At 69.9% G+C, this 14,400-nt stretch overlaps 1 protein-coding gene across 4 annotated transcripts; it reads left to right on the forward strand.

The window, feature by feature from the left end:
• Positions 1-7,913: 7,913 nt before the first annotated feature.
• Positions 7,914-14,086, forward strand: SCARA3 (scavenger receptor class A member 3). 4 transcript variants are annotated; one of them, XM_080584145.1, is made up of 6 exons: positions 7,914-8,308; positions 9,876-9,926; positions 10,010-10,129; positions 10,525-10,623; positions 11,466-12,509; positions 13,281-14,086. In XM_080584145.1, the coding sequence occupies exons 1-6, from the start codon at positions 8,302-8,304 to the stop codon at positions 13,718-13,720; spliced, it is 1,761 nt and encodes a 586-aa protein (XP_080440271.1). In that variant the 5' UTR covers positions 7,914-8,301; the 3' UTR covers positions 13,721-14,086. The 4 variants fall into 4 exon arrangements, with proteins under 4 accessions (XP_080440271.1, XP_080440270.1, XP_080440272.1 ...); XM_080584144.1 differs by having other exon boundaries at positions 7,915-8,308; positions 9,873-9,926; XM_080584146.1 differs by lacking the exon at positions 7,914-8,308 and adding an exon at positions 8,410-8,887 and having other exon boundaries at positions 9,873-9,926.
• The last annotated feature ends 314 nt before the right edge of the window (positions 14,087-14,400 follow it).

The following is a 14,400-nucleotide window of genomic DNA, read 5'->3' on the forward strand; positions in this document are numbered from 1 at the left end:
GCCCCCCCCCCGCCCCCCCACCCTTTCCCCCCCCCCCCCCCCGTCGGTGAGCCGCGCCCCGACGCCTCGGGGATGGGCGCAGCGCCTCTCACCCGTCGCCCCCCCCCCCCAGCCCTGGGGACGACCCCCCCCGACCCCCCCCCCCCCCAACCCCCTCGTCCGGCAAGGGGGCGACCCCCCCCCCCCCCCCAGCACCCTGCGCCCCCCCCCCCGCACCCTGCACCCCCCCTACACACACGGGGGAAACTGAGGCACGGCCCCACGCAGCCCCCCCCCCCCCCCCAGGCCAGCCTAGGGGCATGCCCCCCCCCCCCAAAAAAAGACCCCCCCCAGGGACATGCCCCCCACCCCCCAAAAAAAAATAAGCCCCCCCCCCCCCTCCCCATCAAGTGTGGGGTCGGGGGTGGTGCTGAACTGGGGCTGGGAGCTGGGGGGGGGTCCCGCAGAGCATCCCTGGTGCTGCCGGGGGGGGGCTTCCCCAGGGGGTGGGCATTATGGGGGGGGTCCCCCGAGGTGCACCCGAGGAGCCCCCCACCCCCCCCCCACCCCTGGCCTTGGAGGCACCAGCGGCCCCCCCCCCCCCCCCAGCACTGCAGGGGCTGCTCGTGGGGGTCCCCTCTGGGTGACAACTGGGACCGGGGGGGGGGGGGACACAAGGGGGGGGCACAAGGGGGGGGGCAGCAGTAAACAGCCCCCGGAGCCCAGCCCAGGACAAGGGGAAAATGGGGGGGGGGGGCACCTGGGGGGGGGGGGGCACCCCGCGCCCTGGGAGAGCTGTGCCAAGGACACCCAGAGGTGCCCACGCACCCACGGAGGCGTCCACGCACCCAAGGGTGCCCCCACGCACCCAAAATGGCCCCACGCACCCACGGAGCCCCCCCCCAGGACAGGGCTGCAGCACCCTGGGTACGAGCAGGGGGGGGGAAAAGGGGGGGGGGGGTCCCAGCTTGCCCAGCCCCACCCATGGGTGCAGGTTTGCAGGTTCTCGCGGGGCGCACGGCCGTGGGCACCCGTGGGTGCTGGTCCTCCTGGGACGGGTGCGCGCCCCGGGGTGCCAGCGGGGGGGGGGGGGTGGGGGTGGGGGGTCTCACCCCTGCTGCCCTCCGCCCGCTTGGTGCAGGAGGATGGGGCCCGGTGGGTGCAAACTGGGGCAGGAGGAGGGGAGGGTGGGGGGGGGGTGCGTGCGGCTGGGGCCGCAGGGGAGGGTTTGGTGATGAGCTCGGGGAACGGAAAGAAACCAACGGAGCTCGGGCAAATAAAATAAAAAATTAAAAAAAAAAAAACACGGGGGGGGGACGGGGGACGTGCCAGGAGGGGAGGACGAGGAGCGGGAGCTGCCCGCGCGCTGACCTTCAGGGGCACGGCCCCCGCTCGCAGCTGCAAACCTCATCTCCCAGGCACGGGGCAGCCCCCTCCTGGCTTTAAGCCACCCCCCCCCCCCCCCCCCCAGCTCCCGGAACACACGCAATTAGCGCAATTATTGCAGCGCCTGCCGAGGGAAGTGGGGAGGAAATCGGCGGGACGGAGCGGCGAGGCCCCTTCGGCGCATCGGCGAGTCCCCTCGGCACACCGGTGAGCCCCCTCGGCACATCCGTGAGCCCCCTTGGTACCCCCCTGAGTCCCTTTGGCACATCCCTCAGTCCCCTTTAGCACATCGGTGGGCCCCCTTAGCACCCCCATAAGCCCCCTTGGCACCCCGCTAAGTCCCTTTGGCACCCCCTGGAGCCCCCTTGGCACACCCCTAAGTCCCCTTTGGCACCCCCATAAGTCCCCCTTGGCACATCGGTGAGCCCCCTTGGCACATCAGTGAGCCCCCTTGGCACATCCATAAGCCCCCTTGGCACCCCCCCCAAGCCCCCTTTGGCACCCCCCTAAGTCCCTTTGGCACCCCCCTCAGTCCCCTTCAGCACATCAGTGAGCCCCCTTGGCACCCCCATAAGCCCCCTTTGGCACCCCCAGAAGTCCCCTTTAGCACACCGGTGAGTCCCCTTGGCACACCCCCTAAGCCCTCTTGGCACCCCCCTGAGTCCCTTTTGCACCCCCCATAAGTCCCTTTGGCACCCCCCGAAGCCCCCTTGGCACCCCCCTAAGTTCCCTTGGCACATCGGTGAGCCCCCTTGCACATCAGTAAATCCCCTTGGCACCCTGCTAAGCCCCCTTGGCACACCCCTAAGCACCCTTGGCACCCCGCTAAGCCCCCTTGGCACCCCCTAAGCCCCCATTGCCCCCCCCCAAGCCCCCTTGGCACCCCCCTAAGCCCCCTTTGCCCCCCCCCCAAGCCCCCTTGGCACCCCCCTAAGCCCCCTTCGGCACCACCAGCGGCACCTCTGGGTCCGCAGCTGCACACTTGCGGCCCCCAGGGCTGCCCTGTCCCTGTGCAGGCACCACCAGGCTCCCACCTCCGCCCAGCCCCACCGTGGGCACGGGGCTTCGATGCCGCACACACCCCCCCCCCGACCCCAGCTCCTTGGGGAGCACCGTTTGGGGTCCAGCACCCCCTGATGCTCCGCTCTCCTCCCCCAGCCCCGGCAGCTCGGTGCCAGGAAGAGGAGGGGACGCGTGACCCGGCTGCCATCTTCTAGCCCCGGGAGGGGGGACGGGGACCGAAAGGCCACCTTCCTCTTCCTCCCCGTGGCACAGACCCAGCTTTTAACCCTTGTGCTGCCCGTCCCACCGCGGCTGGTGGAGCAAAACCCTTCCCTTGGAAGCAAGGCCCCCCGTTCCCCTCCGCCGGCCCCCGCAGCGCCGGCACCCGGCCGAGAGGAAGGAGAGCCCCAGCGTCGCTTCCCGGCCCCCCCCCCCCCCGCGATGCGGATCTTTGGGGCCATGGAGCTGCAGGACAGGAGCAAAGAGCGGTGGAGGGAGGAATTTCCAGCCGTGTGGGCGAGATACGAGCTGGACTGCGGGCTGGTGGGCGAGGAGGTGGAGGTGAGGACGACGGGGCCGGTGCCGTTCCAAGCCCAGAAGCCGCTTCCCAAACACCTGGAGGACGCGGTGGCCGCCGTCCTGCCGGAGATGCTGCGCGGCGGCGTGGTGGTGAGAGGCACGTCGGCCTCCAACAGCCCCCTGTGGCTCTATCGGAAAGGCCCCGGGGAACGTTGGAGGCTGACGCTCGACTGCAGAGCCCTCAACAGGGTCGCCCTCCGCGAGGCCGCCGAGTCCCTGGACATAACCGAGGCGGTGACGTCCCTGAGCCCCCGCAGCAGGTTCTTCTCGGTGGTCGACCTGTCCTGCAGCTCCTTCGCCATCCCCCTGGCACCCTCCTGCAGGGCCAAGTTTGCCTTCACCTTCCGGGGCCAGCAGTACCTCTTCGCCCGGCTGCCCCCGCGCTTCCACAGCACCACCAGCATCGTGCACCGCCGGGTGGCCCGGATGCTCTCCCAGCTGCCCCAGGAAGACCGAGGCTGGGTTTCTTCCTACACCGACGACATTATCATCGCCGGGAAAACCCGAGAGGAGACGGAAGCCCGGACCAGGAGGGTTCTGAGGCTGATCCAAAGCACCGGCTTCAAAGCCAAGCTGCAGAAAGCGCAGCTGGTGCAGCGCGCGGTGGACTACCTGGGCATGACCCTCATGGCGCGGGGCCACGAGATCGGGGAGAGCAAGCTGGCGGCCGTCAGGGACATGTCCTGCCCGTCGGACCTGCACGAGCTTCAGCAGCTGCTGGGGTACCTGAGCTCCCTGGAGAAGTACGTCGAGGGCTACGCGGAGCTGGCGCGGCCGCTGCAGAGGCTCACGAGGAAGCAGGCGGCCTGGGTGTGGGGAGCCGAGCAGCGGCAGGCGCTGAGCCGCCTGCAGCGCGCCGTCCTCGCCGCGCCCGCCCTGCGCTTCCCGGAGAAGTCCGAGCCCTTCGTCATCAGGCTGAGGGCGAGCGACGGGGCTGCGGGGGCCGCCTTGCTGCAGGAGGACGAGCGGGGGGAGCTGGTGCCGGTGCGCTTCAGCTCCTGGCCCCTGAAGGACCACGAGGTCCTCTATCCGCCCGGGGAGAAGGGGTGCCTGGCGGCGCTCTGGGCGCTGCAGGCCTTCGAGGGTCTCATAGGGCCGGCCCCCGTCGTTATCCGAATGCCCCATTCCCCTTGGAAGTACCTCCTTTGGGGCGAAACCAGGAGCTTCTGCTGGCCGAGCCCAGCCCCGGCGCAGTGGACCTTGCTGCTGGTGAACAGGGGGGAAAGGAGCGCGCGGCCCGACGGGGGGCACCCCTACAGCTCACCGGTGCCCCCCGCGCCCGCCCTGGCGCAGCTGCCGCCCCACACGCCTCGGGGCAACGTCTGGTTCACGGCGGGCAGCCCGCAGGGCCGGGAAGGGCCGAGCTCCTTCGGCTTCGCAGCGGCCAACCTGGACGAGCACTGGCTGCTCGGGCTGGCGAAGGGCGGCTCGGCACCGAGCGCGGAGCTGGCGGCGATCTGGGAGCTGCTGCAGCGCCACTGCAGCTCCCTGCCCCTCTACGTGTACGCCAGCTCCAAGCCCCTGGCGAAAAGGCTGCGAGGAGAGGCTCGCGAGTGGGGCAGGGGGCCGGGGGAAAGCGCCAAGGAGGATCTGTGGCACCGCGTCCTGCGCTGGGCGCGCGCCAACCCGGGGGTGCTGCACGTCAGGCACGCCGCGGGGGACGGCGACGGGGACGGAAAGGAGCTAGAATGGAGCCAGAAAGTGGCCGGAAGGGCTCAGAGGATTCCTGCCGGGGTCAAAACCGTGAAGCACCAGCAAAACTGGGAGCCGTCGAAGTATGAGAGGCAAGAAATAGTTGCCCGGAGCCATCGGGGGCACAAGGGGGTGGAGGAGACCCTGGCCACGGTGCGGCGGGTGGCCACTTGGGAAGGGGACGGCGCGCAGGTGGCCCGCTGGGTGCAGAGCTGCCCCCGCTGTGCCCGGGGCGAGGGGGAGGCAGGCACCGCGGCGCCCCAGCGCCCCAAAGGGCCGTGGTCGCGCCTCCAGCTCGGCTTCGTCAAGGGGCTGCCCCCCACCGAGGAGGGGCTGCGGTGCCTGCTGGTGGTGGTGGACGAGTCCTCGCGCTGGGCGGACGCCTTCCCCATGCGCCAGCCCTCGGCGGAGGAGGCGGCCGAGGTCCTTTCGGAGCAGATCTGCGAGCTCTACGGCACGCCCCACGCCGTCGGCTGCGAGCCGGACTCGGCCTTCCTGCGGGATGCCGTGCAGCAGGTCCTGGGGGCGACGGGCACCCGGCAGCCCCCCCATCGCCCCCCGGCCCCCGGCTGCCTGGCGCCCATCACGGACAGCGTGCAGCGCCTGGCCAGAAGCGCGGGCAAGGAGTGGGCGAAGAGGCTGCCGCTGATCCTGGCGGCGGTGCGCTCCCTGTACGCGCTGGGGGAGGCGCTGGGCCCCCACCAGCTTATTCCCGATTTCCCCGTGGAGCTGCGGCTCAGCCCCCGCGAGGGCGAGGGGGCGCCGGGACCCTCGGAGCCCGTCCTGCCCTGGTTGGCGAGGCTGCGCCAGGACGGGGCCACGTACAGGCAGAGGGGGCCGGCGGCGATGCCGGGGGGCACCGGGGGGAGCAGCGGGTCGGGGGGTGGCCGAGTGTGGGATGGGTGCTAGGGGAGGGGGGTGGCTCAAGGACCGTGCCCCAGGGGGTGAGGAGGAAGGGAGGAAGGTGCCCCCGAGGAGGTGCAGGGACATGGAGACGACCCCATAAGGAGGCAGAGCCGGGAACCCAGTGTGGTTCGGGGTTGGGGTGGGGGGGGAGAAAGAGGGAACGGAATTGGGGGGGGCGGGAGAAAAAGGTGTAAAGGGGCCGGTCGGGTGTGAAACGGGGCCTGTCACTGCAGTCTGTCCTATCCTGTGTTTTGGGTTTTTTTTTATTAAATCTTTTCTTAGCCATCTCTGCGCATTCGTGCTCTGTTCCGTGAGCGCACGGTGCGAGGGTTCGGGGCAGCAGCGTGGGGCTGGGGGCAGCCCCCGGTGTCGGAGGGGGGTGGGCACCCCCCAGATGCCGGTGCCAGGGGCTGGGGTCTTTCACCTCCAGCCACTGGGGTGGGGGGGGAACGGTGCCTGCCCCCAGAAAAAGCTCCTGAGGCTGGAGCAGGGCCGTGGGGGCACAGCTGGGGGGCTTGGCGCGGGGCGGGGGGGCACCCACACCTCCCCCAGACCCGTGTGTGTGCGTTTCCAAGCTGGACCCTCTGGGGGAGGGGGGGGGTGCAGGATCCGTCCGTGCTTCCCTCCCGGAGCTGTTAGGAAAACCCCAAGAGCCCCTACCGGGGCGCCACCCGGGTGCGGGGTTTGAGCAGGCGCTGCGCCTTCCCGTGGGGCACCCCAAAACCGGCTCCGAGCGGGGTCGGGACCCTTGTGCCCCCCACCCCCAGCAGAAGGGGTAACCGGCACCTCCAGGCTCAGGCCCGGCGCTGATCCGGCACGAGCCCCCGGGGAGCTGCCCGGCCGCTGGCTGAGCCCCAGCGCCTTCGCCATCGAGCGGCTCAGGCCGGGAAGCGGCGCAGCGCCGCGGCGGTTGAAATAGCTGCGCCAGAAGGAGAAGGGATCGGCCAAATCGGTCCCCCTGGAGCAGCGCCACGAGCCGTGAGTCATCAGGGAGGGCGCGAGGGCGCGCGGGAGGCTGCAGGAAAAGACGGGGAGCAGCGGAGAGTACCCCCCCCCTGCGGTGCCGAGCATCCCCTTTTCCCCCCAGAGCCACCGAGATGAGCCCCACGAGGGCTAAGTGCCACGCGGGGACCCCCGTGGGGCTCCTGGCTGTGTGGAAGTGGCCGTGGTGGATGCTGGCACGTCCTCCTGCTCCTTCCTCTGCCCGCCAGTGCCGCGGGATGAGCTGGGAGGAAACAGCGGCGAGAGGCCAAAATGCTGGGGAGAAACGGCGGAGAGACCCCCCCCCCAAAAAAATCTCGGGCGGGCTCCCTGGGGGACGAGTTATGACCCCGAAATGTGGGATGGGGACGTCCAGGAGCCACGAGGAGGAGGTGGGCAGGTTCTGGGAGGGGGAATATCGCAGAAAGCAAGGGGCAGGAGCTGGAAGCCACCAGGGAGGGGAGGAAAAACACGGCTGCGGCCGCAGGAGCGGCAGGGGTTCGGGTGGCTAGAGGACGAGGCCGCTGCGCGGAGCCGTGGGCAACGACACGGGGAAAACGCCGCGTGGGGACACAGCCACTGCCCCCCCCCCCCGGCTCTGGTGGTCCCACCGGGGGCTGGGACCCCCCCCGTGAGGAAGGTGGCCACGCAGGGATGAAGGCTGGCCCGCCGGCGGGGTCTCGGCAGAGGGCGGCAGCAGCCCTGCAGAAAGTGGCCGTGGGGATTGGGGTCTCCGCAGCCCCAGCCAGCGTGTGAGGTTTTCCTCCCCCACCATCCCCCCCCCTTCTCGGTTGCCCCCTCCCCAAGGTGCTGAGCAGCCCCCAGCAGCGTGCCCTGGCGCCCACCCCAGCGTAAGGATGAGGCACCCCTCCCAAAAAACCATCCCTGACCCGCTCGGGACCCTCGCCCCACGCCTCGGGACCACCGCTCCGAAACACAGCACCCCGTGGCGCCAGGCAGCAGCCGGAGCCTGACCCCCACATCCCGCAGCCAGAGCCACGGGCACAAAGCAGGACCCCAGCCCCCCAACCCCTCCGTGCCCCTGCCCCACATCTGGCCCAGCACCCCCAGACCCCAAACCCCGTCTCCCCGTCGCCCTGGCCCGAGCGCACGGGCTCGAGCCCCAACCCTCTGACCCCGACGCTGAGGACCGGGACCCCATCCCGACACCAGGACCCAACCCCAAGACGCCAGACCCCCCCCCCCAGCGCCACTGGGCGCAGCCCCCAACATCTCCCCATCCTCCCCCAGCATCTCCCCAACCCCACGGCACCCCTCCCCTTGGCCGGGCACGGCTCGGCACGGCTCGGCACGGCTCGGCACGGCTCGGCGGGGCGGTCGGACAGACATTTGGTAGTCATTAGGGCTGGAGGGAAGGAAGGAGGGAAGGAGGGAGGGAAGGAAAGGAGGGAGGGAAGGAGGGGGGGAAGGAAGGAGCAGCCTTTCTCCCCCCAGCACTCAGCCCAGCGCCTCGGTGGACGCCGTCCAAGCCCGGCCGCGCTTCCCGCTCCCCATCCCGCTCCCCATGGGCGAACGGGCGGCCCCGGGGGCTCCCCCCCGCCAACGGGGCGGCTTCTGAGGGCTCCCCGAAAACCGTCGTCTGGCCGAGCTGGGGAGCGAGGGGCCGAGGAAGGCGAGCAGGGAGCCCGGCGGCCCCGGCCATGCTCGCCAGCACGGCGGGAGGAGACGCGCTGCGGGGAGCGGGGCGCTGAGGCCCTCGGTGGCACGGGGCTGCGGCCACCACGTCCCCACTCGTGGCCGGGCGGTTTTGGGGCGATGAGAGGTGAGTCGGGGCCGTACGGGGGGGGCTGGAGGCTTTTTTTTTGGCGGGGAGGCACTGGGAGAGGGGTGAGGTTGGTGGTGTAGGGGCAGGAGGGGATGGCGGTGGCCGAGCGGGGGTCCCCATCATGGTCCCCAAAGTTGGGGGGTGCTGCCCCCCTCCCTGCCCACCCCATGGGCAGCTTTTTCCGTGCTGGGTGGGCTGAGGTGGGATCGGCCCCACTCTGAGACCCCCAAAGCAATGAGGGGGGCTTCCAGTGCAGACCTCCTCCTCCTCCTCCTCCCGGCCCAACGGGCGCCTCCGCCGCTCGTTCCTGGGGCAGAAAAGCAAAAATTTGGGACAGCTGAAAACTGACAGGCCGGAGGGACGTGGAGGGGAGCGGGAGGCCCCCCCCTCACCCCCCCTCACCCCCCTCCGGTGCCGCCCCGGGTTTCCGTGGGGGTGGCAGGGTTTATAAGCAGGGGATGCTGACGGTGCCGGCACTCCGGCCATGGGACGCGGCCCCTCGCAGTCCCCCCGGCGTGGAAAGCCCGGCGCAGCCCCAACTTGTGCCCCCCGCACCTGGGGGCAGCTGTGGAGCAGGTCGGGGGGCTCGGGATGGGGGGGCAAAGCTTGGAGGGGGGGGGATGCAGGGGTTGGGGTACAGCCCCCTCCTGGGTCGCGGCACGGCCAGAGCCTGTGCACCGCGCTCGCCCGGTGCCCCCGGGTGGGATCCGTGGTGTTTGCCACTCCTGCCAGCTGCTGGGGGGGGGGTCCTGGGCTCTGTGCCCCCCATCGCCGTGCTCTGCCCCAGCAGAAGGGAGCCCCGGAATCAGCTCAGGGCTTGGGGACGCTTCGTTTGCTTTTTTATCAATGCAACAGCTTGGGGAGCACGGGGGGGGGGGGCCCTTCCCAGAGCTGGGTGCTCCTGGGAGTGGATGGGTTGGGGGCACAGGGATGGGGGCACAGGGATGGGGGCACAGGGATGGGGGCACAGGGGTTGGGGGATACAGGGGATGGGGGTATAGGGATGGGGGTATAGGGGATGGGGGTACAGGGGATGGGGGTATAGGGGATGGGGGTATAGGGGATGGGGGGCACGGGATGGGGGCACACGGGATGGGGGCACAGAGGATGGGGGACATGGGATGGGGGAACAGGGGATGGGGGTATAGGGATGGGGGTATAGGGGATGGGGGTATAGGGGATGGGGGACACGGGATGAGGGCACGGGATGGGGGCACAGGGGATGGGGTCACAGAGGATGGGGGTACAGGGGATGGGGACAAAGGAGATGGGGGCACAGGGGATGGGGGTACAGGGGATGGGAGATACAGGGGACGAGGGACACAGGGGACAGGGGGGGCCCTCCACCCGCCCTGCTCCCCTGGGTTTGGCTTTGCCGGGGCTGAGCGTGAGCCCAAACACGGGGACAAAAAACCCAGGAGGGCCCCTGGCCGTCCCCACGCACGGGGACGGGATCTGCAGGCAGGGGCTGGGAGGCAGCGAGGCCTCTCGGGGTGGAGGCCGGCCTCGTCGCCGCTTTTCCGGGCTCCCCCTGAAGCGTGGGGTTGCCTTCCCTTTCCAGCAGAGGACCTGGTGGGAGCGGAGGAGGAGGAGATGCCGTCCTTCCGCACCGCCGGTGAGCACCGAGGCCACCCCGTTGCGCCCCCCTTCCGTGGGGTGGGCAGCGGCAGGGCCTGATCCTTCCCTCTCCTGCTTCAGGCAGGGCACGGAGCAGCTGCAGCCGGTGCCAGAGGAACCTCTCCCTGCAGACGGCCGTCAAAGTCCTCTATGTCTTCTCCGTCCTGCTCATCGTGGCCGTCACCGTGCTGGCCGCCCTGGGTGAGCGCAGGCGGGGATGGGGGGGGGGGGGGGGCGCATCCTTCCCTCTTTTCTCCTTCCCTTCCTTCGGGCAGCCCCACGGGGATGTGTGAGCTTCCCTCCAACGCAAGGGTTGGAGTAGGATGGGGTGAAACAACCCTAAATTCCTGGACCCCCCCCCCCCAGTCTTTGCTGCCTTTTGGTGAGCTCTCCTGCATCCCAAGGGAGCCGCGGTGCGAGGGGACCTGATGGAGCCTGGTGGGCTTTGTCCTACAGGACACCTGTGGCTCTGAGGGGGGTCCCATGTCCCCCATGAGGGTCAGCAAAGCCTTTGGTGGGGGTCCCAAGACCCTTGGTGTGGTAGGGCTGTGTTCTGCACCTGCCCGGCCCCCTCAGCACCCTCCTCCCCTCCGCAGTGTTCAGGAGAGTCGACTCCATCGCGGGCGGCATCGACTCGGCGCAGGCGTACTACGAGGAGAAGATCCTGGCCATCCAGGGGGAGATCCAGGGGCTGGGTGAGTCCAACAGGGAGCTCCAGGGGCTGGGTGGGCCTCAACGGGGAGGTCTGTGGGTGCTGGTGGTGGGTGGTGGGCCTCAACAGGGAGGTCTGTGGGTGCTGGTGGTGGGCTAAGGGCCTCGTGGTGGAGATCTGTGGATCCTGGTGGTGGGTGGTGGGCCTCAACTTGAAGGTCTGTGGGTGTTGGTGGTGGGTTATGGGCCTCAACAGGGAGGTCTGTGGGTGCTGGTGGTGGGCTAAGGGCCTCGTGGTGGAGATCCGTGGATCCTGGTGGTGGGTGGTGGGCCTCAACTTGAAGGTCTGTGGGTGCTGGTGGTGGGTGGTGGGCCTCAACAGGGAGGTCTGTGGGTCCTGGTGGTGGGCTATGAGCCTCAACAGGGAGGTCTGTGGGTGCTGGTGGTGGGTGGTGGGCCTCAACTTGAAGGTCTGTGGGTCCTGGTGGTGGGTGTTGGGCCTCAGCAGGGAGGTCTGTGCGTGTTGGTGGTGGGATATGGACCTCAACAGGGAGGTCTGTGGGTGTTGGTGGTGGGCTATGGGCCTCAACAGGGAGGTCTGTGGGTGTTGGTGGTGGGCTATGGGCCTCAACAGGGAGGTCTGTGCGTGTTGGTGGTGGGCTATGGACCTCAACTTGAAGGTCTGTGGGTCCTGGTGGTGGGTGTTGGGCCTCAGCAGGGAGGTCTGTGCGTGTTGGTGGTGGGATATGGACCTCAACAGGGAGGTCTGTGGGTGCTGGTGGTGGGTGGTGGGCCTCAACAGGAGGTCTGTGGGTCCTGGTGGTGGGCTAAGGGCCTCGTGGTGGAGACCTGTGGATCCTAAGGGCCTCCTCTGCCCTGCCTCCAGATGAGAAGACCTCGGGGAACTGCTCGCTGTGCCGTGAGACGGCTGAGCTGGGCCAGGAGCTCGCCAGGCTGCAGGGCGAGCTGGAGGAGATCCAGAAGATGCTCCTGGCGCAGGAAATCCTCCTGGACCGCACCTCCCGCACCCACGAGCTGCTGGCGTCCTCCGGCCAGGAGCTGAGCGCCGAGGTGGCCGGCTGCTCGCTGGCCATCGGGCAGGTCAACCAGAGCGCGGGGCGGCTCATGGCGCGGGCCGGGGGCTGGCAGGACGCGGCCGCGGGGCTGCGGGGCTCGCTGCGGGCGCTGGCGCAGGAGCGGCTGGAGGCGCGGGCGGCGGTGCAGCAGCTGAACGCCACGCTGGGGCAGAGCTCCGAGTGGATCCGCGCCGTGCAGAGGAAGGCGGACGAGGAGACGCTGACGCTGCAGAAGATGGTGGCCGAGTGGCAGAACCACACGCGCCTCCTGGGCGGGCTGCGGGCGGCCGCCGCCGAGACGGGCGAGATGGTGAAGGGCCTTCAAAGCAGCGTGGGCGCCGCGGCCCGGCAGGTGGGGCAGAACTCGGAGAGCATGCACGAGCTGGTGCTGCAGGTGATGGGGCTGCAGCTGCAGCTCGACAACGTCTCCTCCTCCCTGGACGACCACGAGGAGACGGTGAGCGACCTGCGCTACCACGGCCAGTACGCGCAGAACCGCACGGCCGAGCGCTTCGAGACGCTGGAAGGGCGCATGGCCTCCCACGAGGTGGAGATCGGCACCATCGTCGCCAACGTCAACGCCACCGACAGCCACGTGCACAGCATGCTGCGCTACCTGGACGACGTGCGGCTCTCCTGCACGCTGGGCTTCCACGCCCACGCCGAGGAGCTCTACTACCTCAACAAGTCCCTCGGCCAGGCCCAGGGAGCCACCGACCGGCTGCGGGAGCGCTTCGGCCTGCTCAGCGCCCGGCTGGACTTCGACGTCCGCAACCTGTCCATGGTCATGGAGGAGATGAAGGTGGTGGACACCCGGCACGGGGAGATGCTGAGGAACATCACCGTCTTACGAGGTGAGGGGCCCCGGCGGGCAGCACTTCTGGGGCTGATCCTGGGGACAGCCGAGTTCCTCGGGAGCTTCCCACACCACACAGGAGCCAAAGCACCATTGCCTTGGCCGGGGAGGTGTTGGGGTGGCCGTGAAGGTACCCAAATACCTGGTCATGGACACGGAGGTGTCCTGGGGACGGAGCTGCGCGGCTCAGCTTGTCCCCGTGCAGGGGACAGGGCAGCCAGGAGGTGACCCAGGTGGTTATAGCGGGGTTGGTCCGCACACCACAGCTCTCCCCCTCGGTGCTGGTGAGCCCCCCTCGCTGGTCTTGGTGGAAAGGGCACGAACACCCCTGGACAAGGCGTCCTGAAGCTTCCCCTGGTGCCTTTGGTGGCCTGGGGACATCTCCATCCACCCACGTCCCCTGTTGCCCCCAGCGAGCCCTGTCCAGGGGGTCTGCACTACCCGGACCCCCCAGCTCAGCCCTTTTGAGCGCTCTCCCTTGCTGTCTTTGGCTAAAAAAGGAGATTTTGCTCCAGGAAAAAGCAATTATGGTGTCCTCAGACCCTGGGTCCTGCTGGCACAGCCGTTTGGGGACTGCAGGAAGGGGGGGGGAGAGGAGGCTCCGCATGCGCAGGGGTGCTCAGGGATGACCCGCACACAGAGCTGGGAGCCAAAGCGGCTCTGGGTTTAACCGGGATCCCAAAAAAACCACAGGGCACCCCCCCGGCTCACCGTTCCGGGCTGCTGCACCCCGAGCTTCGCATTCACCCCCTTCCTCTTCCTCCCGCAGGTGTGCCGGGCCTCCCGGGCCCCCGCGGCCTCAAGGGCGACGTGGGCACCAAGGGTCCTGCAGGAAGCAAAGGAGAGAAGGGCGACGCGGGCAGCCTGGGCTCACCGGGCCCCCCCGGCTCCCCCGGCCCCCCGGGTCCCCCCGGTCCCCAGGGAGAGAGGGGACCCCTGGGTGTGAAGGGCTTCCCCGGCCTCAAGGGCACGAAGGGCAGCTTTGGGCTGTCGGGCTCCGAGGGACAGACAGGGCCCAAGGGAGACCTGGGCCCCCCAGGGCCGGAGGGGGGGCCGGGGCCGGCGGGACCCCCCGGTCCTCAGGGAAAACCAGGGCTCCCCGGGAACCCCGGGGCTGTGGGACGGATCGGTCCCACGGGACCCAAGGGAGACCCCGGGTTGCGGGGCCCCCCAGGACCACCGGGTCCCCCCGGCCCCCCCGGCCCATGACCCAGCCTTGGAGCCGCGCTGATGGCAGGGGGATGGAGGAGCCCCCCCCCTCCAATCCCAAAAGCATCCCCCGCTGCCAGCCCCTGGGGACAGGGCAGGAGGGACCCGGGGGGGGGGGTCCGGACCCCCACCCCCCCCCAAGCACCGTGCTTCGGGGTGCCGTGGGGCTGGTCCCCAGCTCTCGGGTGGCCGCGGGTGCAGGCTGTGGGCAACGAGAGCCCCGGGGTCCCGCGGGACGAGGACCCGCAGGGGTTGGGGTGCAGCTGGTTTGCCCCCCTTTCCCCGGCCGCCCCCCCCCCCCCCCCCGCCACCCCTCGCTGCGCCGGCTTTGTACTTGTGGCACAATAAATCCCTGCGGGGACCCGCAGCTCCTGCCTCCTGGGGGGGGTTTTGGGGGGGGGGGGGTGAGCTGCTGGTGTCGGCGTGGGGCAGGAGGTGCGGGAGGTGCGGGGGAAGCGTTTTGCAGCGCTGCCGGTGATTTGGGGCGGTGGGAGCAGAACCCGTGCGGGTGCCTGGGCTCGTCGCCCCGTCCTGCAGCTTGGATGGAGCTGGCGGGGGGGGGGGGGGGGGGGGGGGGGAGAAGCCCCCTCTGTAGCCCCCCCCGGTGTAGCCGAGGGAGATGCAGATGGAGCGACGGTGCTGGTGGCCGGGCTGGGGCTGATCACGGGGATCCCCCAAAC

The sequence above is a fragment of the Anser brachyrhynchus genome, assembly GCF_964034855.1.
Source record: "Anser brachyrhynchus genome assembly, chromosome: 3".
NCBI lineage: Eukaryota > Metazoa > Chordata > Aves > Anseriformes > Anatidae > Anser > Anser brachyrhynchus.

What these genes read in the sequence shown, in the direction of transcription:
- SCARA3 (XM_080584146.1), top strand. Translation starts at nt 8,770, where the DNA reads ATGCTGACGGTGCCGGCACTCCGGCCATGGGACGCGGCCCCTCGCAGT. An exon ending in TGGGGGCAGCTGTGGAGCAG is followed by an intron (nt 8,888 to 9,872) that starts GTCGGGGGGCTC and finishes TTCCCTTTCCAG; the next exon opens with CAGAGGACCTGGTGGGAGCG. An exon ending in GGGGGAGATCCAGGGGCTGG is followed by an intron (nt 10,624 to 11,465) that starts GTGAGTCCAACA and finishes CCCTGCCTCCAG; the next exon opens with ATGAGAAGACCTCGGGGAAC.